The 23,683-nt window shown below is 40.8% G+C and overlaps 2 protein-coding genes across 3 annotated transcripts; both read right to left on the minus strand.

Annotated features, from left to right (window-relative positions):
* Positions 1–1,445: 1,445 nt before the first annotated feature.
* marchf2 (membrane-associated ring finger (C3HC4) 2) lies at positions 1,446–11,704 on the minus strand. 2 transcript variants are annotated; one of them, XM_079676090.1, is made up of 5 exons: positions 11,503–11,704; positions 8,054–8,359; positions 5,731–5,932; positions 5,265–5,474; positions 1,446–5,133 (listed from the first exon to the last, which is right to left on the minus strand). In XM_079676090.1, the coding sequence occupies exons 2-5, from the start codon at positions 8,233–8,235 to the stop codon at positions 4,975–4,977; spliced, it is 753 nt and encodes a 250-aa protein (XP_079532216.1). In that variant the 5' UTR covers positions 8,236–8,359; positions 11,503–11,704; the 3' UTR covers positions 1,446–4,974. The 2 variants fall into 2 exon arrangements, with proteins under 2 accessions (XP_079532216.1, XP_079532217.1); XM_079676091.1 differs by lacking the exon at positions 11,503–11,704 and adding an exon at positions 9,191–11,479.
* Positions 11,705–15,559: 3,855 nt separating this feature from the next.
* Positions 15,560–19,753, minus strand: LOC307038177 (ras-related protein Rab-11B-like). Its single transcript, XM_079679493.1, has 5 exons — positions 19,594–19,753; positions 18,171–18,366; positions 17,875–18,068; positions 17,521–17,601; positions 15,560–17,417 (listed from the first exon to the last, which is right to left on the minus strand). Exons 1-5 carry the CDS (start codon positions 19,631–19,633, stop codon positions 17,272–17,274), a joined length of 657 nt encoding a protein of 218 aa, XP_079535619.1. The 5' UTR covers positions 19,634–19,753; the 3' UTR covers positions 15,560–17,271.
* Between the last annotated feature and the right edge of the window lie 3,930 nt (positions 19,754–23,683).

A 23,683-nucleotide genomic window follows, 5' to 3' on the forward strand; every position in this document is an offset into this window, starting at 1 on the left:
TGCTTGACAAACATTGATAAAAGACTTGACTTGACTTTGACTTGGTATTCATGACTTGAGACTTGACTTAAGCTTGTGACAGATGACTTGAAAGGACTTGACTGTTTAAAATTAAATATTTGCGTTTGTTTTTGTAGTGGGATATTACGTTTAGTTTTTTTCGAAAAACGTGATTATAACGCCATGCGCGCACCTGGCAACCCACTAGACGGCAGGAGTGTCAGTTAACATGGCAGCGGCTAGTTTTACTCCAAAAATAGTTAAATTTGGATTCAAGGATTATTTTGTCGATGACGTTAATTAGAAGAGAACAGCGGTATGCAGGGTCTGCAGCATAAAGATCAGTGACAGGACCACCACAACATCCAACTTCATTCGTCACTACAAAAAAAAACCCACAGAGAAAGGTAGGCTACGTGACTGTGTTAGCTAGAAAGCTAACGTTAAGTTTAAGCTACGTTAGACTTGGTTTCAAATCGATTAAGCAAAGAGAAGACAAAACGGGGTAAATGAACACTAGAACTGCCAAGGGATTCATTTTGGACTAACCCTGATACCGACGGGCTGTCAGGAGAGAGAGAGAGAGAGAGAGAGAGAGGGAGAGGGAGAGGAAAAGAGATGCCTCGTTTATTTCCCCTGTGTTATTATCAGAAGTTACTGGAAACTTTTGAATAATGTAGTTCATCTACTTTTAGTAGTTTGTTTAAATATTTTAATTATGTTGTTTTTGTTTGTAGAAGTGCATCATTCCTTGATTTATTGTAAAATGAATCTGAACTTTTTGATCTGTTATGATGATAAACTGAAGCCATTTCTAAAATAACCCAATGAAGTGAGTTTTAAATCGTCCTCTTTAGTTTATAAGGAAATTATGAAGAGGAACAAATTAAATGTTTTGAAAATGATATCTATGTAGGTGCTGACGCTGTTGGCGGTTCTAGTGTTAACAGAAATTTTAATTAAATATGTGTAATGGCAAATGCCATATGATTTTCTTACCTGGAATTCTGCCTTTTTGAAAATACTTTTTGAGTCCTAGCTATATTGTCTACAGTTGTGGGGTTAATATGAATCTAATATGATTGTCATCGGTCTAAATTAGATTTCAAATGATTAACTGTATGTAATGAAGATCATAGTATGGGTTGAATCCATTTTCATAACCACTGTCTTTTAACTGATTTAAATGCGGAAACTGGGCTTATTCATCAGAATTTCGTATGACTTGACTTGACTTGCTTGACCTGAGCAATGACTTGACTTGCTTGACTCTCACCACAGTGACTTGGGACTTGCTTGATACTTGTAGGTCAAGACTTGAGACTTGCTCATGACTTGCACATGTAGGACTTACTCCCACCTCTGGTTTCCATTCGCAGAAATCAGACCATGATCATAATTTAAAAAGCTTCCTACACCAAAAAAACAAATCACCAGTTCACCCGTCATTTATCATCATGTTTTATTTGCTTTGCAAACAATTCTTGGCTGATTATTGGCAGTATTTTGGTGAAGACATCTTACTTTTTTTCCACAGCACACTATACTGAAGAATTGCAACATTAAATTACAAATGATACACATTAACATAACCACCCTCCAGAAAATACATGTAGAAAGACAAACATGTTAGACACGATAACACAACAGAAGTAACATTTACATGTTCCTTTTCGAAATAAACATCAAAAGAAAACACTTATTTAAAATCCCTTTTTGGATTGTTATTATGGTTTAAGTGTTAAATACAAAACATCTTTGGAGATTTGAGGATCTGCAGGGTGTCAGAGAAGTGTTGCATACTTTGTAGGCAAACTTGCACAAAAACATCCCATAACTATCATAGCGCTCAGATGCATTGACCCGCAGATTCAGCTGTTTGTTGAATAACTGCACCTCAGATCTTTAAATTGCTTCACATCAGATCTTAACACTTAAGAGTAATTCCTCTTCATCACAACAGTAAACACAGGGATGATCAGATGACTCATAAGCTTGTGATCCCCCCGGGGGCATCGCAGCACAGCAGGATGTAATCCTTTGTTCTGAGATCAGTTCAACACACAAACAAATATTAACTGGGCCAATCCACCAGGAGCTGAAGTACCACAGTGTCATGTTGTTGTACACACACGGACCAGGCGAGGACCCTTTACACCCACTAGGGACTTTAGTGACAAACAGATACATCGATGGTTGTTCAACACGACACTGGGATGTCAATGTCCCACTGAACACGCTGCTGGGATGCTTCCTGTTCTCATGAAATGTGTTGTTATTAAGAGCCACTCGTCATTTGGTACAAGTTTACGTGGTTTCTGCAGCATGAAAACTCACATGAAGAAATATGTAGTTTGTATTGATGCTTACTGACAGCTAGAATCTGCTGGAAGTAAGTACAAATATTGTTTGGTTAGGCCTGATTGTTATAAAGTAAAAACATATGTATTTTAAAATGTTCAATACCACAATTGTGAATAAAAAAAAGAATTTCGGCCTCTGCACACCACTGCACTACAATGTGTTACGAAATGCATATTTACTTTCAATCTCTAAGGAGAAGCACATAGGACCAACGAATCATGACACGTTTGTTAACTACCATAAACACATATGATGATCAAAAGTAATTGATAATAATACAAATGTCATTCGGTTGAATAGAGAATAACAAACAAATCAAAAGCCAATAATTGTAATCTTGAGTTCAGTCGCAGCATGAATATTAATAAAGCAGTCGAGCTTTAGACTCTTTTTAGGCTTTCCTAAATGCTGATGTCATTTCTTTATTGAATTCCACAGACTTACAAATATATAAAATAGTAAATACTGCAGAATAATACTGAACGGTAGACTTCTAATGCATCAAACTCCGCCCCCCCCAAAAGTGTTGCATTTCTAAAAGCAGTGTGTTTTGTTGGCCTTAACAATTACATATTCCTTCATACGACGAGGTTTTATCATTCATCTTATCTCCCTTTTAAGCAACAAAAGTGTGAACAACTGTAACCCTCTTTCCATAACCTGAAGTATGTGGGACGAAATATTTGAAAAACTGGATGATGTTAGGACCATGACATCTGGAAACCAGGCAGACACTGTGGTTTGCTTTGTCAATAGCTGATAGAAAGTCGCTATAAGCGACCTGATTACAAACGGCACATAACTATATACACAAGAGAAAAAGACATGTTCACAAATCTCCAAACAACCAATGCAGACCCACATGCGTCCGGTCAGTAACATGAAAACAAGATGAGGGCAAGTTTGCACCCCTACAAATGTTTACATCCATCAAATGGATTTTAAAAAGCACATCTGATGAGTTCCTCTAAAGAAAAGTGATAACAAGCTAGAGTGGGATTCATCTTTAGTGGTGCTTGCATAATGTACCCATCACCAAAGTCATCGTGGGGGTAGAGTTAATGTCAGACTAGCAGAAGCACTAAACACAAGCACTGAAAACACGTTGATGGTGATGTTTGACTTCCGTGATAAGAGCGTAGGGCCTTTATGTTTTCCTGATTCTTGCTTTGATAATGGAAACTACATGCATACTGCAGTGTGTATTGTTTGGGAATATTTAAAACACAACAGAAAAGCTATAATTAGGTACTTAAACAGGCAGTTACAATTATAGTGATCTGTGTCAGTCCCCAAAGAACATTTGGAAATGTTCCTCTCAGAGCTATTTTGACAGAGATTTTAAATTGATCTACGTGCTAAGTGCTGATGGAACAAGAACCTCTATGAGGACACTGTTGATCCTACCCCAGTAGGAGTAGTTCAATAAATGTTTTTGAAACACAAAGAAACAGTGCTCGCATGCATAACGGGCACACGGCGGCGTGCGTTGCCGCTTCAACGCTTCTGCCCATTCACTTTGAATGGGGTGACGTCACGATTCGCCGAACTGCATTGTGGGAGCAAAGCGTAGCTTCTCTCGCGGTGCTCGCGGCAAAAGTAGAGCAATGTTCTACTTTTGCCGCCTCAACGGAGGCGTCAGCCAATCGAATCATATGCCAGTGCAAGTTCTTGCCAATCAAACGGCGTGCTTGTGTGTCTGGGGCGGGAGATTCATGTGATTGGTTGTTGGTCGAGTTTCAGCCCCCCCCCGCCGGCAAGCGACAACGCACGCCGCCGTGTGTAGGAGCCGTAACTGTGCATGTTGGGCGAGGCCTCTTCATGTGCTTTGAAGACCTCGATGTCCACAGTGTTTTATTGCACAATCTCTGGCTTTACTAATGTTGTACTGTAACGCATTCTTAGTTCAGATGTAAAAAAATAAACTTAAGATAAAAATCAAATAAAAAAACGTTGATAGGTTTGTGCTAAAATGCTCATGTCACACAGCATACTGGCATCTGGATTGTGAATTAATGAATACACTAAGAGTACAATGGGATCACACATTAGGTGGTTTGAATGAGGTCATCAATGCGCAACGTTGTGCAGAGAATGCAAGGCCTTTAAAGGTAAGGGCATGCCCAGGATTTACATCTAATCTCACTTAGTCATTGCATCACCACAATCATAGGCGCTGCTTTACTCCACAGTAATCTGTAGACGAAGGACGGGTTATTAAAAACCAGGCAGAAGGATAACTAAAACATCTCAAAGTCCACTCAACAAGTTAGTTTGGTCATTTCGATTTCTGCTGTCACTGTTATTCATGTTATCATCATGTTCCCATGTCTCTGTTAAAGTCTCTGCACTTCCCCATGTGCTGCTCCGTTTCTCAGAGCCTTTGCATAAGCCGGGTCTACACCCAGACTCCATTCAAATGTGTTCATTTCTGCACCCACAGGAGGACAGATGTCGTTTAAAAAAGGGATGTGAAATAAGTACTGATGGGGCATTTGTAAAAACCAACAAGAAAAGCACAAAAAGTGCTTCTTTAAAGGCCAACTGGCAGGCGACAATCAGCCCCCGCACATTAAAGACACCTTCATCATCAACCGTCTCCACTTGGTCTCATACTATACTGTCATTGGCAGACTTCTTCATCAGTTTGGTAGAGAGCAGGGAATGCTGGGAAGAGTTTGACCCCTTGGCCTCAGGAAGGAGAAGACAAACTTTCTGATTGGTTCTTCTCCACTCAGAGTAAAGCTGACAGTGGTAGCGGAAAGACACCTATGAAGTCAGAAAAGACGGCAACAGAAGGTCAATTTTCAGTTTGAGCTTGATATTAGCATTATTCATTGTAATAATAGGTCCTTAATATTAAATTTAAGATCTGATCTGCATGTGAATGAATTTCTTACCAGGGTCCACAGCACATATATGGTAAAGAGTGCGATGGTGAGGGCTATGAGGCCGACGGACTGCAGCCAGCTCCCCAGCTGGAGATGGTCCTGAGCGCCCCTCAGACACAGCCAGCCTGAAATGGCTGCTAGGGGCGTGATAAACAGGAAGCACACCATGTCACAGAACAGCGTCCTCTTCTCATTACGGGGGCCGGGGTCTCGCAGCCACTGTGGAATAGGAAGTGGAAAGAAAAATAGAGAAGAGGGAAACAATAGATAAGAGAGAAAGAGAGGGGAGGTGAGGGAGAGATGGATAGATGGGCAGAAGTCAATCATGAATGAAAGAATAACACTATAATAACACTTTTATAACAAGCAAGCAAGCCAAAAGATGAGAGAAACAGCAACGTCTCCTTCAGCACGTAGAAGAAAGAAAAGAAGAAAGATTGATGCAGACGAGGCAAAGAGCATTGACCTTTGTTACCTCTGTGAGAGGCCTGGGTCGGCGCTCGATGGTGAACTCCGTGTGGCAGAGCTCGCAGTAGCTGGTGTTGGACGATGAGAGCCACTTCTCCAGGCAGCTCTTGTGCACCGTGCCCAGAGTGCCTGTGCAGTCGCACGGAGACAGCAGAGTCTCACCGCACGCTCCTTCGTGGCAAATACGGCAGATAGGACCATCACTGAGACTAAAGACAATACATACAAAAATGAACTTTTAGCCAAATGCAGTGAGAATACTATAATGGCGCATTTACACTGCAGGCCTCGCTCAGCCTCGCTCGGTTTGGTTAGGCCTTATTAGGCCCGGCTCACTTTAATGCTGCGCTCACATTATAGTTTAGGAACTGGGGTAGTATCTATAGTAACGCAGTGTAGGTGGAGCCGTGACATCATCGTCAATGAGCGCCCCAGAAAAACAACACAGCCGTTAGCTCTTAGCACTCAGAGCTCACAGCTCTTCATATCTGTTCAGAAACTAGACAAAAGTTAAACAAGTACAAACCACAGACTGCCTGTGTCATGGCGAATACAGTCGCCGGTTAATTTATGTCTGTATAGGCCGTTGTTGTGAGTGTGGACGGTCGGAGCATATATAACGTTAGCTTAGCCAATCTCCATTTAGAAAACACGCATTTTAAAAGGTTTTTCGCCTGCCGTCTGTCTGCAGACTTGTCAAAGCATTAATTCATGGTTGTTACTAACCGGTATCAGTATGTTGTTACTTCGGCATTATTTTGAAACGTGTATTACAATTAAATCACGGTCAAATATGTTCATCTTGTTGTAGTTGTAGCCCCCCTTGACAGCGATTCTCTCTCTAGTTTAGCAAACTCATCCCGACTCAGCCTGGTTGTTGGCCTCGATAGAACCACGATTTAGTCGGGCCAGAAAAAAGGTGAAAAAGTAGCCCCGGGCCGGAACTAGGCCAAGTGTAAGCGCAACCAAAAACAGGCCCTGCACGGCTCGGCACGCTTAAGGCCCAGATACACCGGCCGGTCACCTGAGAAGTCGCCGACGCCGACACAGACTGTTGCGTCGCCGGACTCTCCTGCGTATTTGCCGACTTCGCGCACTGGAACACACCGCAAATCCGAGCCGAGCACGTATGAACTGCGCATGCGTGAGTGGCAATAACTCTCCTTACCAGCAGGCGGCGGTAGTGTGTATTCATCATTCAAAAGAGGCAACAACCAGAACAACCGGAAGAAAGAGAAGAAGAACAGACTCCGTGATATAAACAAACAACAAATAGCGTTTTTCTTTCCATTTTCGCTCTCCTCCATTGAAAACATGAACGAACAGGAGCTCTATAAACCGATGAGGTGAAATAGCCGTCCGTGTGTGTTCCATCTTCCATTTTAAATCATTTGTTTACCTCCCTCACTTCCGTTAACGCTTCTCATGCACTGATTCGCTAGCTGAACAGCCAATCAGTGTTATCCCTTGTCCGACTTCCGGTGGTGTTCCCGACGCCGATTCAACATGTTTAATCGGCAAGAAAAGGCGTCAGGTCTGCAGAAAAGACCCGACGGTGCGGCGCACACCACTCCGAATAGGGCGTGCCCACGCTCATGTTCGGCCAGACTCCCATTTACTACCGATTTCGGGCCGGTGTATCTGGGCCTTTAAAGCGAGCTCCGCGCTGTAGTGTGAATGCGCCATAAGTGTGACACCAGGGACCTGAAACACAGGTATATTTATGACTCCAATCAGATGATTCCATTATTTTCAAGGTCTGTTAAATAGTCTTTTTTGTTTAGGAAGGTTCCTAACTGATTGAAATGACCCACGATAAGAGCTGCTTCTCAAAATGCTAAGCAAAGGTGATTCAGTATGTCCTTTCCTATCCCCTTTAGCACAGGGTACACTGCACCATCCTTACTTTAAAAAGGAACATACAAAACACAATTCCTTGTTTCTTCCATGATTGTCTTTTCCTGAGCCCTGAAGAACTCTCCATCACATATTTCCTAACATTATGTGGTTTGCCAAGGAGAAGTGGTTAAGAAAAGACATAGGAATTCATTTTAATACTCAACCACAGCCCTTGTACTGCGCATGCTGGCACACTTCAAGAGTTATAACACTAATGGAGCACTTAGAAAGAACAGAGCTAACTAATGGTGTTTGTAGCATCTGTTCTTTCCCTACAATGACGATGTCTGCTGTGGAGAAAGCTCTGTACAATGAATACGGTGACAGTTGCACCTCTGTGATGCGTTTGTCTTGTCCTGCAGATATCTGTGCATGTAAACACACCGACGCAGCACTTCTTTCCTGATAACATGAGTGTTTGTGTGTCTCACCTTTGAGCGCTCATGGGTTTGAGCACAGAGGACAGCAGCCGCCCATCCATGGCTGTGACCTGGGTGACGTAGAGCGCCTGGCACGCATCTCCCCCTCCTTCATTCACGCTCTTACACAGGCCGGTGCTGCTCGAACAGTCACACAGAGAGCCAGGCAGGTGGCAACACCCGCCTGTCGTCATGGTTACAGCAGCCAGACACAGGCCGCAGGGTCTGAGGTGAGGGTGTCGAGGATCAGAGGAGAAGGCTGGTTTGGGGATCAGGAAGCACAAACCCTGCTCTCCACAGGCTGGGAAGGGTTCGTTTCTACAAATTGAGAAAAAGACACCGATTGAGAAGAAGGTTTGAATTTAAATGGACTTAGGAAATGTCCTTTTATGCTATTTTAAATTTCAATTTGTATGTTGTACTTATTTTTATACATTTATTTCATACATTTAGTTACTACATCATAACTATGTAGTATTTTTAGCTCGGGGGAACCAGTCCACTCTGACTTTTTGATAACATTTGTATTTAATGACATTTCTATATTTTTTATGATATAAATAATTTTTAATGACATGATAAACTTTGACTTTTATGGCAAACTACAAAAACTATGATATTTAACCATGACTTTTAATTTTGTAATGTCTTTTTTATATGACATAACACAGTATACTATGGCTTTTGTGTTCTTTTTATAATATTCTATACTAAGCCATTTTCAAAGACGCTTTTCTATAACAGTATACTATTACTTTATTATAATTATTTGTATGACATTTTTACAACACTAGGATGTTATAAGACATTTAATATGTTGTATTTGTTTATCATTTTTATATATTAGACATACTTTATTATGGTTTTGTATAAGGCCATTTCTATTACCTACTGTGCTGTGTCATTTACTATTACATTAATAAGGTGTTTTCCCCAGGTTTTCTCCCGTACTTTAATAACTTCCTGCCATGTAAAGATAAATAAGGTCATCCAAGACGAAATTGTGTAATTTACAAGAAAGCTATCAGTTTTGGAGGTTTGCCCAAAGCAGCTGGTAATCTTTTATAAAGCAAGTGTGTTGGTCAGAGACAGTGAGTGTCATGTGCAGCAGACTGATAAACAGCTGCCTCCCCTCAGATAACCCCTCACCAAAGATAGGAGCCAGACTGCTGCATTTCCTACAGTACATTCGTCCTGCTGATCATCATCCTGTACAGTAACAGGCCAGTAATAAATGAATATTTCAGTGTGAAATGTTTCATGTTGGAGCAAAATTGTATATAGTTATAATATATTACATTAAACAGTTTATTCTAATAAGCAAAAACAAATGAATTGTCAAACCGAAAGTTATGTCTGACACGTATGTTGATTTTGCACTTTTGAGATGTTTCATTATGAGTTGAGCTCAACTACATATAACAGTTTGAGCACACACACCCCCATCTTATATAAGACACAAGAAAGTGGACACATGTTGATCCTTCATATCAGACTATTTGGGTGATACTGGGTCACTGTTGTTCCTCGAATGCTGTACACACATCTCTATTAAACCATAGCATTAAACCCAAACACACATCATACATATATAATCCTATGTACTCAGAACCGGTGTTGTGATGTTCTTAAACTAGAGGTTTAACACACCAGATGGTGCAGAAATTATTTTTGGGGATTTTGTCTTTATTCTATCTTCTTATAAATAAGAAATACAACAACTTGCACTCTACAATCATTTAAGCTTAACACTGATCTAATTAAATCCACAAAAAAAAACACCTGCAATAAGTATTATACATGTTTATGGAAAAAAATCGAGCCTAACCCCTTATCATTAATACTTAAAATGTTACAATCAACTAGAAGTGTGTGTGTGTGTGTGTGTGTGTGTGTGTGTGTGTGTGTGTGTGTGTGTGTGTGTGTGTGTGTGTGTGTGTGTGTGTGTGTGTAATATTCAGCCCCTTAAACTGTATATGTTGCATTTGCTGTATGCAAATATATTATTTGGCTCACACTTGGATAGTTAATTCCAACATTTAAACAGCCAGGAAACAGATGTTTGTTGAAACTAGAATGCCAATGCTCCTCTTTACAAAGCACTGGCAACAATTTCAGTATTAGTGCTTTGCGTTATGCGTCAGTATGCATACTGATACAGCATGGGGGGAACGATTAAAGGAACAATCCGTGACCCAGAAAAACAGATAGGTGACCCCCAAAAGACAACAACAACATATATTTTAAGGTTTGGAAGTGATGTACTTTATGTAAAAACAGGGTTAAAACAGAACAATATATTTTCAATTAAGACAAATAATTAATCATGTTAATTGGAAGCCAAACCCTTCAATCACACATTTGAAGTTGACTGTTACAAGACGTACATTTTAAATTAGTCGTGGCCATTCATTAATAAAGTAGTGCAGAAACGATATTCTGCCATGATACTATTATTATTATAATTGAAGTAGTTGTCACTGTATCACAACTAGCTACCACCCAGGCTCCCTCACACAATGTTAATTGTATGAAAAATAAGATGATGAAAATGAAACGAGTCATAGAATAAAAAAGTTAAAATAAGGGATAACCTTACAGAAATAAAATCAAGTAATAAAATGGAAATGTAGTAAATGAATGCCTGTGTTGTCAGAAAAAGAATCTGGTGCAAAAGGGCAACATTTGAACACAAATTAAATGTTTACCCCAAAAAACTAAATAAAACCCAAGGGTGAAAGATAACTATATGAATGTGTTTGTTTTTTAAATCCTGAACACTTTTCTGTTTGCCACTGCTTTTTATTAATCTATTTATATCTTACACTGCACTGTAACTTGCTCTTGTATTTTATACCTGTATTATTATATATTAGTTTGTTTATTGTATTCTCTTTGCTGCTTTTAAAAAGGGAATTGTATAATGTGTTTCTTTAATGCTTGTCATTTTTGTAAAGCACTTTGAAATGCCTGCTGTTAAGTGGTGCTTTGACAATAAACCTACCTTGCCTTGTGTTTGTGTAAATGTCTCAAAATATAAGAAAATAACCACCCTGTGAAAACACATTTTATTGTATACCCTGGTTAGCTTAAATGCAATATAATAATTCTAATTATAGGTATGTAAAAAGGGGTAAACAGTTGTAAAACAGTGGTTCAAACGATATAAAGCGATCAAGTGATGAGATCAAGCAACCATTACCATTAACATCAAGTCAATACAATAATATATTGACGTGGCGGCATACATTAGCTGTGTATAGCTATTTTGCAGTGACATATTTAACACATAAGCACCAATTGTCCAAGTTCTTGAAACAATTTCAATATCCATTTACCCTGCAAACCGTTAACCATTGGTGTGCGTTACAGCTGTGTTGTTAGCTAGCTGCCAGCTGTCAATAGCTTACCTACTAGCCGTCAGTCTGGTGTACAAATAAAAGCTTTACATGTCTACTCACTCTGTGTCTTCTTCTTACAAATGTCTTCCTACGGCAGGTATTACCGCCATAATATCCTCGTGTTTCCTTCTTGTTTCATTATTTAGTTTTGTGTGAAACAACAGATGAGAACGCTAGCTAATGCTATATGCTATGCTATATTCAGCGTTGTGCTAGCTAGCAGCCGTCCTCAGCTGATAACAAACAGCAGGCCAGGCTTCCGCTTTCACGGAGCTTTAAATATTCCCCTCATCATCAGCGGGCCCCGCCTGTGATGCGCCAGACGAGAGCAAAACACAACCAGATCATGTGCGAATAACAACAGCTTGACAAAGGGAGGGGCGCTCACAGAAAACATCTCATGCGTGCAGAAGAAATAAACAGAACTGACAGTACAAAGGAACAGGAAATATTCAATACATTGAATTTAGTATTAAAAGGCATAAGCCAAACAAGAAATTCGTCAAATCAATCACTTTTTAAAATGCTTTTTTTTAAGCTAAGCAGGAAACATTAAACAAATTGGGTGAGAATGGGGATTATTTGACACTCAACTGATTCATTTTTACAAAACTGGAAGCCAAGAATATACTATTATTTTCATACGAAACATTTCAAATAAAAAAAGCCAAATTGTCCATAGTTTAAACTTTTCAGGATTATATTAAGAAATTAATTGACTCACAAGTCCCCGGTTGGGTGCTTCGTTGTTGGAGTCTACCCCAGTGGACGAGAGGGTTGCCTCCCTACGCCTGCGGGTTATGGGGGGGAAAACTGACTGTTGTGTGTGCTTATGCACCCAACAGCAGTTCAGAGTATACGGCCTTCTTGGAGACCCTGGAAAGAGTCCTGTATGGGGCTCCTGAAGGGGACTCTTTAATCTTGCTGGGAGACTTCAACGCACATGTGGGCAATGATGGAGACACTTGGAGGGGAGTGATTGGGAGGAACGGCCCCCCTGATCTGAACCGGAGTGGTGGTTTGTTACTGGACTTCTGTGCTAGTCATGGATTGGCCATAACAAACACCATGTTCGAACATAAGGATGCTCATAGGTGTACGTGGTACCAGAGCACCCTAGGCAGAAGGTCCATGATCGATTTCGTTATCGTATCATCGGACCTGAGGCCGTATGTTTTGGACACTCGGGTAAAGAGAGGGGCGGAGTTGTCAACTGATCACCATCTGCTGGTGAGTTGGGTCGAGTGGCGGGGGAAGCCTCTGGATAGACCTGGTAAGCCCAAACGTGTAGTTCGGGTGAACTGGGAACGTCTGGAGGAGGCCCAAGTTCAGGAGGCCTTCAACTCACACCTCCGGCGGAGCTTTTCGGGCATTCCTGTGGAGGTTGGGGACATTGAACCAGAGTGGTCGGTGTTCAAAGCCTCTATTGCCGAAGCCGCGGCGGGGAGCTGTGGTCTCAAGGTCCTAGGTGCCTCAAGGGGCGGTAACCCTCGAACCTCCTGGTGGACACCGGTGGTCAGGGAAGCCGTCCGACTGAAGAAGGAGGCCTTCTGGGATTTGTTATCCCGGGGGACTCCCGAGGCAGTTGCAAGGTACCGACAGGCCCGAAGGGCAGCAGCCTCAGCCGTGGCCGAGGCAAAGCAGCGGGTGTGGGAGAAGACATGGAAAAGGACTTTCGGGCGGCACCAAAGTTGTTCTGGAAAACTGTCCGACACCTCAGGAGGGGGAAGCAGGGAACCATCCAAGCTGTGTACAGTAAGGATGGGACGTTGTTGACCTCAACTGATGGAGTGTTAGGGCGTTGGAAGGAGCACTTTGAGGAACTCCTGAACCCGACAACTCCGCCCTCTATGTTAGAGGCAGAGCTGGAGTATGACGGGTGTTCGACACCAATCTCCCGGGGGGAGGTCACTGAGGTCGTCAAACAACTTCACAGTGGCAAAGCCCCGGGGGTGGATGAGATCCGCCCAGAAATGCTGAAGGCTCTGGGTGTTGAGGGACTGTCATGGTTGACACGTCTCATCAACGTTGCGTGGAAGTCGGAAACAGTACCGAAGGAGTGGTAGACCGGGGTGGTGGTGGTTCCCCTTTTTAAAAAGGGGGATCAGAGGGTGTGTGCCAATTACAGAGGCATCACACTACTCAGCCTCCCCGGGAAAGTTTACTCTAAGGTACTCGAAAGGAGGGTCAGGCCGATTGTCGAACCTCAGATTGAGGAGGAATAATGCGGATTCCGTCCTGGTCGTGGAACGACGGATCAGCTTTTTACTCTCGCAAGGATCCTGGAGGGGGCCTGGGAGTACGCTTATCCAGTCTACATGTGTTTTGTAGACTTAGAGAAGGCGTATGACCGGGTTCCCAGGGAGTCACTGTGGGAGGTGCTGCGGGAGTATGGGGTGAGGGGGTCTCTACTCAGGGCCATCCAATCTCTGTACTCCCAAAGCGAGAGCTGTGTCCGGGTCCTCGGCAGTAAGTCGGACCCATTTCAGGTGAGGGTTGGCCTCCGCCAGGGCTGCGCTTTGTCACCAATCCTGTTTGTAATATACATGGATCGGATTTCGAGGCGTAGTCGGGGGGAGGGGGTCTGCAGTTCGGTGGACTAAGGATTGCACCACTGCTTTTTGCAGATGATGTGGTTCTGATGGCTTCATCGGTCTGCAACCTTCAGCACTCACTGGATCGGTTCGCAACAGAGTGTGAAGCGGCTGGGATGAGGATCAGCACCTCCAAATCTGAGGCCATGGTTCTCAGCAGGAAACCGATGGACTGTCCACTCCAAGTAGGGAATGAGTCCTTACCCCAAGTGAAGTAACCCAAGTGAAGGAGTTCAAGTATCTCGGGGTATTGTTCTCGAGTGAGGGAACAATGGAGCGTGAGATGGGTCAGAGAATCGGAGCGGTACTGCAGTCGTTTTACCGCACCGTTGTGACGAAAAGGGAGCTGAGCTAGAAGGCAAAGCTCTCTGTCTACCGCGCCATTTTCGTTCCTACCCTCACCTATGGTCCTGAAGGATGGGTCATGACCGAAAGAACGAGATCGCGGGTACAAGCGGCCGAGATGGGTTTTCTCCGCAGGGTGGCTGGTGTCTCCCTTAGGGATAAGGTGAGAAGTTCGGTCATCCGGGAGGGACTCGGAGTTGAACCGCTCCTCCTTTGCGTCGAAAGGAGCCAGTTGAGGTGGTTCGGGCACCTAGTTAGGATGCCACCTGGGCGCCTCCCTAGGGAGGTGTTCCAGGCACGTCCAGCTGGGAAGAGACCAAGGGGTAGACCTAGAACCAGGTGGAGGGATTATATCTCTTCGCTGGCCTGGGAGCGCCTTGGGATCCCCCAGTCGGAGCTGGTTGATGTGGCCAGGGAAAATAAAGTTTGGGGCTCTCTGCTGGAACTGCTACCTCCGCGACCCGACCACGGATAAGCGGGAGAAGGTGGATATTAAGAAATTAATTTGTAGCTATCCAATAAAATGAGTTTTGCCACATAGGCCTAGGCCTACTTATTTTTGTTTTAGAAAAGGTTTTTTGTCATCCTTTTATTTTAGGCTACTCTATTTTTTGTTTAATTTAACAACTAGCCCATGTCCTGCTACCTTGTTTAATGAATGATCCTTTTGAGTCATGGCTTTTATTTTATGCTTATTTACATTGTAATGCCTACACGTTCTGTTTTGAAGTACTTTGTGTTGATTTTTAGTAATGGAGATTTTAATAGCCTTTCTACTATAACTTTCAGAAAATGCTTTCCAAGTTAGGCTGAACAAGCAAAAATATATGTATCTATTTAGTTTTAACAGCATTCTAAAATACAATTTATTTTATATTAAGTAGTACTATATTGAAATTGTCAACTTGTTTGAATGAGGAAGAATAACTCAAAACCCAACATTTTAGAGAGCCTACCTTGAGTGAAAACGATTTCATCTTGTGTATAAGAACGGGCGGATTAAAATGGAAGCCTGTTCTATGGACTAGATGCAGCTAGAGCCTGTATCCTCATTGTACAAACATTTCCTCCGTCAGGACAACCACCCTTCCGTTAACACCTACATTGCACAACAACAGGAGTGGACAAAGTATTACGTTACGGGTACACAGAGTGAGTAATGTATCCAAACAAGTCTGTTTCCTATACAGTCATGTGGGTAAGGTTTATTTATACTTCAGTTTATTCAAAAGTAGCATAACAAGTTAATGTTTGCTCCCTTTACATATTTGAAAGAACTGTGAAATATTGCAAGACATAATCAAATCAATCACACACAAAAGCATTTCTCCAATCTGAGGGAATAAATGGTAGTTAGGTTACCTTTGAAACAATTTGCATTTCAGATTTTTACTTTCACTTTCCAACGAGCTGGAGTGTTACGTGAATATCATTTCGAATTGGTTAGTTCCCCATTTAAATGTTTTCAGATTTCACCAATTTCCTTTTAACAGGTATCACTTTCAAATGAAAGCAAAGGGTGATTAACAAATGAGAGAAAAATGTAGTTAAATCAACATTGTTTCTTTTACAGCCAACAGGAAATGTTCCTCAACAAAGATTTTAAGTGTATGTTTAAAATTGATGGGACTTTGTTACACTGAAATGCTTTGACATAAGTGCAAAAGAGATTTTCTTTCAGCACCAAAATTACAATTTGTATATTTTAGTCATCTGTCGCATGCCAACAAATGCATTTTCAGTCAAACCTTATCATTTAATACACTTAGTAGCAGACCTGCGCAAGCGTCGGACTGTAAATGTGAAAGTATTTGATATACAAAATTATACTTTTGAAGATGGAGTATTCCTTAAAAAAAAAAAAAAAAAAAGATTGTTCGACCTCAACAAACTCAATAAAGGAACACACAGGTTTATCCAGGCTGATACTAGTATTACACAAATAATAAAATTACACACCACAATTGTTAACATTATTTTTGCTGTATAGCATTACACATTGTTTTGCAAATAGCCTGGATTGGTTTGCCAAATACAGCAATGAAATGCAACCTCAGCAGCCTTGAAAACGCTTAGATGAGAAAACCCAAAACTGACAACGATTGCATCAGACTCCTTTGGTATCTTTGTGCACTAAGATTGAAACACACACACAGAAATAAAAACCCTTCATTTGTTTCACACTTGCCCATATTAAGTCAGACAGTCACAGCCAGTCTGGTCCCTGGCTCGTGTTAATTTCATGCCACAGTAGGCACAGTGCTGAAAGAGGAACATTAAAATTAAAGATGCAAATAGAAAATCCAAACAGAGCAGAAAACACATCAATACTCCAGAGGCAGCTTCTTCCCAGCTCTTCCTCTACACCCGTATTGCATGATAGGCAGAATCAGGTCAACCTGACATGAAATTGGGATTCCACTGAAGCGGATCATGACAGCAAATCTATCATTGCAAGCTGAGAAAAGGAGGCAGGTAGAAACCACTTGAAGCACTGAGGGCTACTGATCCCTCACTATTCCTTCAACAAGAACGGGTCAATGGGACCATCAAGGCTAGTTAGTTAAAAAGAAATTGTAGTTTACTACAGCTTTAAGATCACCCCCCAAAAGAGCTTTACTCTCTCTCTCTCTCTCTCTCTCCTCTCCAGGCCATATCATGAGGCTGTGAATTATTGTAGACAGATTCGTGTGTGATCAGAGGAAGAAAAACAAACAAAGAAAAAACAACGAAATCAGCAAAAAGGAATGTCAAATACAAGAGTCTTGGTGTCGCAGACTTTTGAACCCAAAGGTGGAGCATGATGACAGCAGTATGACAACTGAAGTAAACCAGAAGTGAAGAGAGGAAAGACCGACAGGAAGTCGAACAAGAAAAGAAAATAGGAGTGTCACAGGCTTTGGCAGCAAGCGAGTTTGTTGCCCTTCTGCCCGTCCGAGGTTGGGGGGAGACTTATGTCCACTACATTGTTTCCTGGAGATTCGTCATTTCCAGATCTGTCCGATATTTGCTTCTGAGATACAATACGGTAGATTTCTGAGAGAGAAAAACATTGACCATTCAGTAAAAGTTTGCGTAACACTACCAGGATATTAACAGTGAGCTGGTCGTAATATTATACCCTTAATGACTTTCCTACCTGTGAGAATGTTCTTAAAGGCTTCTTCTACATTAGTGGAGTCCAAGGCGGAGGTTTCAATAAATGAGATGCTGTTCTTTTCTGAACAGAAAAGGAGAGAAAATATTCTTAACACATTGAAAGACATTCAAATGTACAGAAAGCTTGGATAATAACCTGCATACATTTCAAATAACCTGAATATTTGTTTAAAAAATAACACCATGGAATTCTACTTAAATTAAACTAGTGCAAAACCCAAATGCTTGCTCTATGGCATTGCTGCTTGCAATTTTCTCAGAACCGCTAATCCAAACAATTTCATCCTGAACCAAAAGTAATCGGTGAGCCGAGAATCAATGAGAGTCAATTTACCTGCAAAGGCTCGAGCTTCATCAGTGGGCACGGCCCTGAGGTGACGGAGGTCGCTCTTGTTTCCAACCTGCATGATGACGATGTTGTTGTCAGCGTGGTCCCTCAGCTCCTTCAGCCAGCGCTCAATGTTCTCGTACGTCAGGTGCTTGGCGATGTCATAAACCAGGAGAGCTCCGACTGCACCCCGGTAGTATCTGGTGACAGAATAAACCTGATTATTACCATGTCTATACCATCTATATTCCAGTGCAATAGTCGCACATATAGACTTTAATGTACACAGAGAAAGTACTCACGCTGATGTGATAGCTCTGTAGCGTTCCTGTCCAGCTGTGTCCCAGATCTGAGCCTTTATCGTCTTGCCGTCCACCTGGATGCTGCGGGTGGCGAACTCCACCCCAATGGTGCTCTTGCTCTCCAAGTTGAACTCATTTCTTGTGAAACGGGACAGCAGGTTACTCTTCCCCACTCCAGAGTCTCCGATTAGAACAACTAGAAACACAATGCACAAAAACATTAAAACAGCAGCCCTGGGTACGGTCATGCTAGGGGTTAGGATACTTTTTTGCACATAGAGTGCATATTTAGTCATTTAGAAGTCACATTAAAGTAGTTTTTAGTTCCCTTCCTATTGTGACCATTATTATGGTTGACCATTATAAATGGCCTTGGATGTCACTTCCTATCCACCTCCTTTATTTCCCTATAAGCGGAAGCGTTCAGACTTTACAACCATCATGGCCCCTGGTAGATCACCTCAAATACAACAACACGACTATAACACCTCTGTTGTGCAATATCACTTGTGTGCAATATATATATATATATACATACATACACACATACACACCTCTTCATCATCATTATTATATTGCTGGCTGCTGACTCTTCGTTATACAATTCAACGACTGTAATACATCTGTAAGTAACTGTGCAATATATACTTCCACTGTTACTACTGTTACATGACTGCTATCACACTACTAATGTTACACCTAGTATTATTATTTCTTAAAATGCTGTTACTGGTAGTTTTTGTTTTCCACCTGGATGTGTATTTTTCTAACTTGTAATTACAATTATTTCTAATTAATATTTCATGTATGCCTCTTAATGAGCCTTTGGCCATTTACTTTAGCTGTTACAATATACATTTCCCCTCTGTGGGGTGAATAAAGGTATTCTGTATTTCAAGCAACGTTGCTGGACTATGTTAGCTAGTTAGCTAAGTAGTCTTAGCCTTAACACAAGATGGCTCGTAAAGTGGGAAAATTATAAAAATAAAGCTACTTTCTTGGACAACATATGGTGTCTGTAAAATAGCTTGCACTTATTTTAAAACTGAATTTCGTATCATGTGATGGTTTTACTGAGTCCTCGTCGCTAAGTTACCATGTTAGCAATCGAGCTAACATTAGCTTACTTGCTTAAACGTTAGCTTGCTAGGTCTCTGGCGTTAGCTGCCATCACCGGATTCTCTAATGGGTTTTCGAGTTAACGGTCTACATCAATTAAAGACGACGTTTTAGCTTTACACATCGATAGGTTAACTTAACATTGTGATTACATGGGTTACTAATGTAATCGATTGCCTCTTGGTTACTAGTGAAGCTAACTTTAGCACTGGCTTAGATCACTTCCTCAGTTCGTGCTGCTGTCATCGTACTCACAAAGAAGAGTAACACGCTGTCATTCATTCACCATTAAAGAAGAAATTACCTTTGAACAAGTAGTCGTATTCATCATCACGGGTTCCCATGTTGTAAGACCAGTTTTTGTACTTTTAAAGTACTTTATTCCCAACAAACAACAACAATCTTCCCAACCGGCAGCTAGTAGGCACCACCTTCAAGGAAGAGCCCAAGCACGTGAGGACAGGAACGTCCTTTTTGACCAATGAAAACTGTTGTCACATTCACTGACACACACATCAACCAATCATCACGGAGAGCTGTGAGCAAGGCCTGGCTCGAAACGACTACGCCCTGCGCTTTCCTGTAGAATAGATTGAGCAACATCTTCTTTTTATAGGATTCAGGGGTATAAACCGTAAAAACATATTACCCAATTTCAAGAAAAAAGTTCTAGTACGACAACTTATAAGGCCCGAATGACACGATAGACAATACACTATACATCCATAGGATATCATATACAAAGACAGGTTATTAATGAAGCAATGCATTAATGTTCATTTGCATACCACTATCACCTAATTCTTCCTCAGTGGACACAGTAGATTGTCAGGTCTGCTCACTTGAGGGTTATAGGGCTCCGACTTAGACTGTTTATGAGGCAATTCTTTTTCAGTATTCTTGAAATGACAGGGAAAACTAGATTTGATATTACTCCAATGGTATGCTGGTTGCCAGTGGAAAAGCAGAGCCTCTACTGGAAGGAATGGACAGTTGGTCTCTGGTTGTGCTAGACTCTAGAGAAAAGTAATGTGAATGTTTCAGTGACCACAATTGAACAGACATAACCAGCTCTGACAGCCACATTGTGCAGATATGGGTCCCAATAACAGGCCTGGATAGTGATGTACACTGTCTAACACTTTGGGGGAGAGCCAATGGTCAGACTCCCATCAAACTAACTCTTTGTGACCTTTGATGTAGCCAATATTTTCATTTTCATTTTTATTTAACTGTACTTTTTGCTGCTGTTTTTGAATAGATCAAATAACTATTCATATATTACACTGCCCTGTTACTTTTATTCTTGTATTTTATATCTGTCTTATTCTATTTTATCTTGTTTTATTTTAACGTTATTCATTGGCTTTTTAAAGGTCCCCTATTATACTGTTTTTCATTACTTTATTATAGGTCTCAGATATATACAACACATTTATCTGAAGTGCTTGGCTCCAAATACCAAACAGATCATGTATTGTAGCATCCCATAATCCCCTCTGTTTCAGCCCTGTTTCAAAAGTGCTGATTCTCTGTCTGTTACTTTAGATGAAAATAAGGAGCCACGCCCCTCTGAGAAATATTTGGTTAAAAAGAACACAATGGTGCTCTAGGAGGAGATTCAGGTGATAAGGGGGGACACATGTAACATGATGTATACAAGACAGGAAAAAGTGGATTTTGCATAATAAGTGACCTTTAATGTCTTATTTAAATGTATTTGAATTTCATTTTATAATTTGTTTCTGTTGCACTATATCTTATTGATTTGAGTTTTATGTAAAGCACTTTGAAAGCCTTGTGTTGAAATGTACTATACTGTATAAACAAACTTTCCTTGCACATTTTGTCATACTTACCCGTACAATTGAAAGTACCATTTACTTATATGACCATTATAACTTGGTCATATCTAATTTCAATTTCTGCTTAGAGTATTTCTCAACCAAGAATCAATAATAATATCATATGACATTATCTCCATGAACAATTCATAGAACTGCTTTATTTTGTATTCATTCTGATTGATTCAAAACACACACACATACAGCCATCTATTTATCCTCACGTATAAATAGATGAATATACACAGATATACATAAATACACACTTCTGATATGCATATTCATTTTGAAATCATGCTATGTCTCTGTAAAGGACTCTCCCTATTAGATGAGGGCACACAGCGATTTTAAAACACGTACACAACACAGCTGAACAGTTGGAAGAATCCCTATTGATTTGCATGTACAGTAAAACCCACAAATCTCTCAATGTTGGATATCTTACAAAGAAACAGCTGTGGTTTATAGACCATAAATATACATCAGCTGAATCTCCATAAACACACTGAAGAATATGGTACAGTAAATTATGTAGATTGCAATCATTTCTTGCCCAGCAGCAAAAATAAAACCAAATAAAAATAATATTCTCCGATTCAAATGGAAAATATATTTGTATATCTTTATATATGTATTTATAATTTTATGTACACATTCGTAGGAGCACAACTATGAGAAATAAAAATAAATACAACAGCACAAGTGAAAAAAATATAAACGAAAGGCCTACATGTTGATTTTCTCAATAAGGCAATAAAAACGTAAAAGCTAGACTTTCTTTTTTTACAAAATATTGCTGCTATGGTTTCCATCTGATAAACAACAGCAAACTGATTACAAATGGCCACTGCACGTCATGGGAACAAACTGATTTCTACTTCACAATGTCCGACATTAATGTGTCCTCCCTCACTAACACACACAGAAACGCACCGACCCACTGAAGATACAGTTTCTGAAGTTAGATAAAAAAATCAGTTTGTCGAACTTGAGAGTCCTACGATGTCAGCCACAGAGACGACAGTAAACACTAACGCTACAATGACTGTGATTGACTTCACCACACACACACACACACACACACACACACACACACACACACACACACACACACACACACACACACACACACACACACACACACACACACACACACACACACACACACACACACACACACACACACACACACACACACACACACACACACACACACACACACACACACACACACACACACGATAATCTAATCGTTAAAGAAATGCTGCCACATATCAGCCTGTGTGAGCAGAAATGAAGATAATGTGATGTATGTTTTATTTGGCCTCTTTCACTATTTTATCTTCAGGTCCTCTTGATAAGTGCAAACAACATTCAACCCATTTACAAACTGCTGTGTCTCCCCACACTGCAGCATACTGTGTTCATTCAAATATACAGATAACAGGTACAATATCAACTGCAAATACTTACAACTGATGCTCTACATCTACAAACATTGGAAATATCCTGTCAATAGATTTTTCTTATTCTGAGGATGTCGACCAGATATAGCATCTGTCACTGATATGCTTTCCCCCCCAACCTAAAATAAAATACATGTGTTATTGTTATATATGATTTGTGTGCATCTGTCCAACAATAGGGCAACACTGGAAGACATTGCAATGATATGAATGTGACCATAATGACTGACAATGTCTGCTGCCTTAGTGTTGCAATTAATGCCTTTCTATTTCGAAGGCTAACATCATAAGCCCTGTTTCGTTTCTAAACAAGAGCTGTAGCGGAAAAAGTAGTAACACTGACTGAAATCGACAAACGTGATGTAAAAGCAAAAGCAAAGAAAGCTGCAGGATTGAAATGATCAAAGCAAAAATGAAAAAGTCTTTGGATGCAAAGTAAAACAAAAACATTTAAAGCAATTAAAAGTTTAAAACACCAGCAAACAGTAAAAGCTAAAAATACAAACAGAACAAATAAATGAAGGCCCACAGAAGTAAAAGAAGAAAAGTTACAAAAAACATTAGATATAAATACATTATTATGCTATGAATGAAACACGTTGTCATCACTGTGTATATTGACTAATGAAATGATGCGTTTAAATTCTTCCCTCTGTAAAATAAGCTGCATGAAATCCCTACTGGAAATGTGAGGACAGGTCTAGATGTTACGTGATTGGCCGAACAATGGTTATTATTGACACTCCAGTTCTATGCGCACAAGCACAACCCTCCAACAGCACAGGCCTGAACACTCACTCCTCATCAGCAAAATGACATCTCCATGTGACCACGTGCACGAGCAACATTGTGAGTTTAAAGGCCAATCTTAACCCAAAATCATGTCATGACGTCTAACCTTCTGTGTTTCTTTCGTTTAGTTGTTGAAAGAAACTTTGATGCTAGGTAAGAGTAAAGTCAGTACCAAGGAGGGTTGATGGGCTAATCCTGATAAATCCACAACATGCACAGTTCAGTGTGCTGCCCTGCAGAGTGAGGGGTCACGCCTGTAAAGCCTGTTAAGAGAGCTGTGCTTGTGGGAACT

This window comes from Notothenia rossii (assembly GCF_949606895.1).
Source record: "Notothenia rossii genome assembly, chromosome: 1".
In the NCBI taxonomy this organism is placed as follows: domain Eukaryota; kingdom Metazoa; phylum Chordata; class Actinopteri; order Perciformes; family Nototheniidae; genus Notothenia; species Notothenia rossii.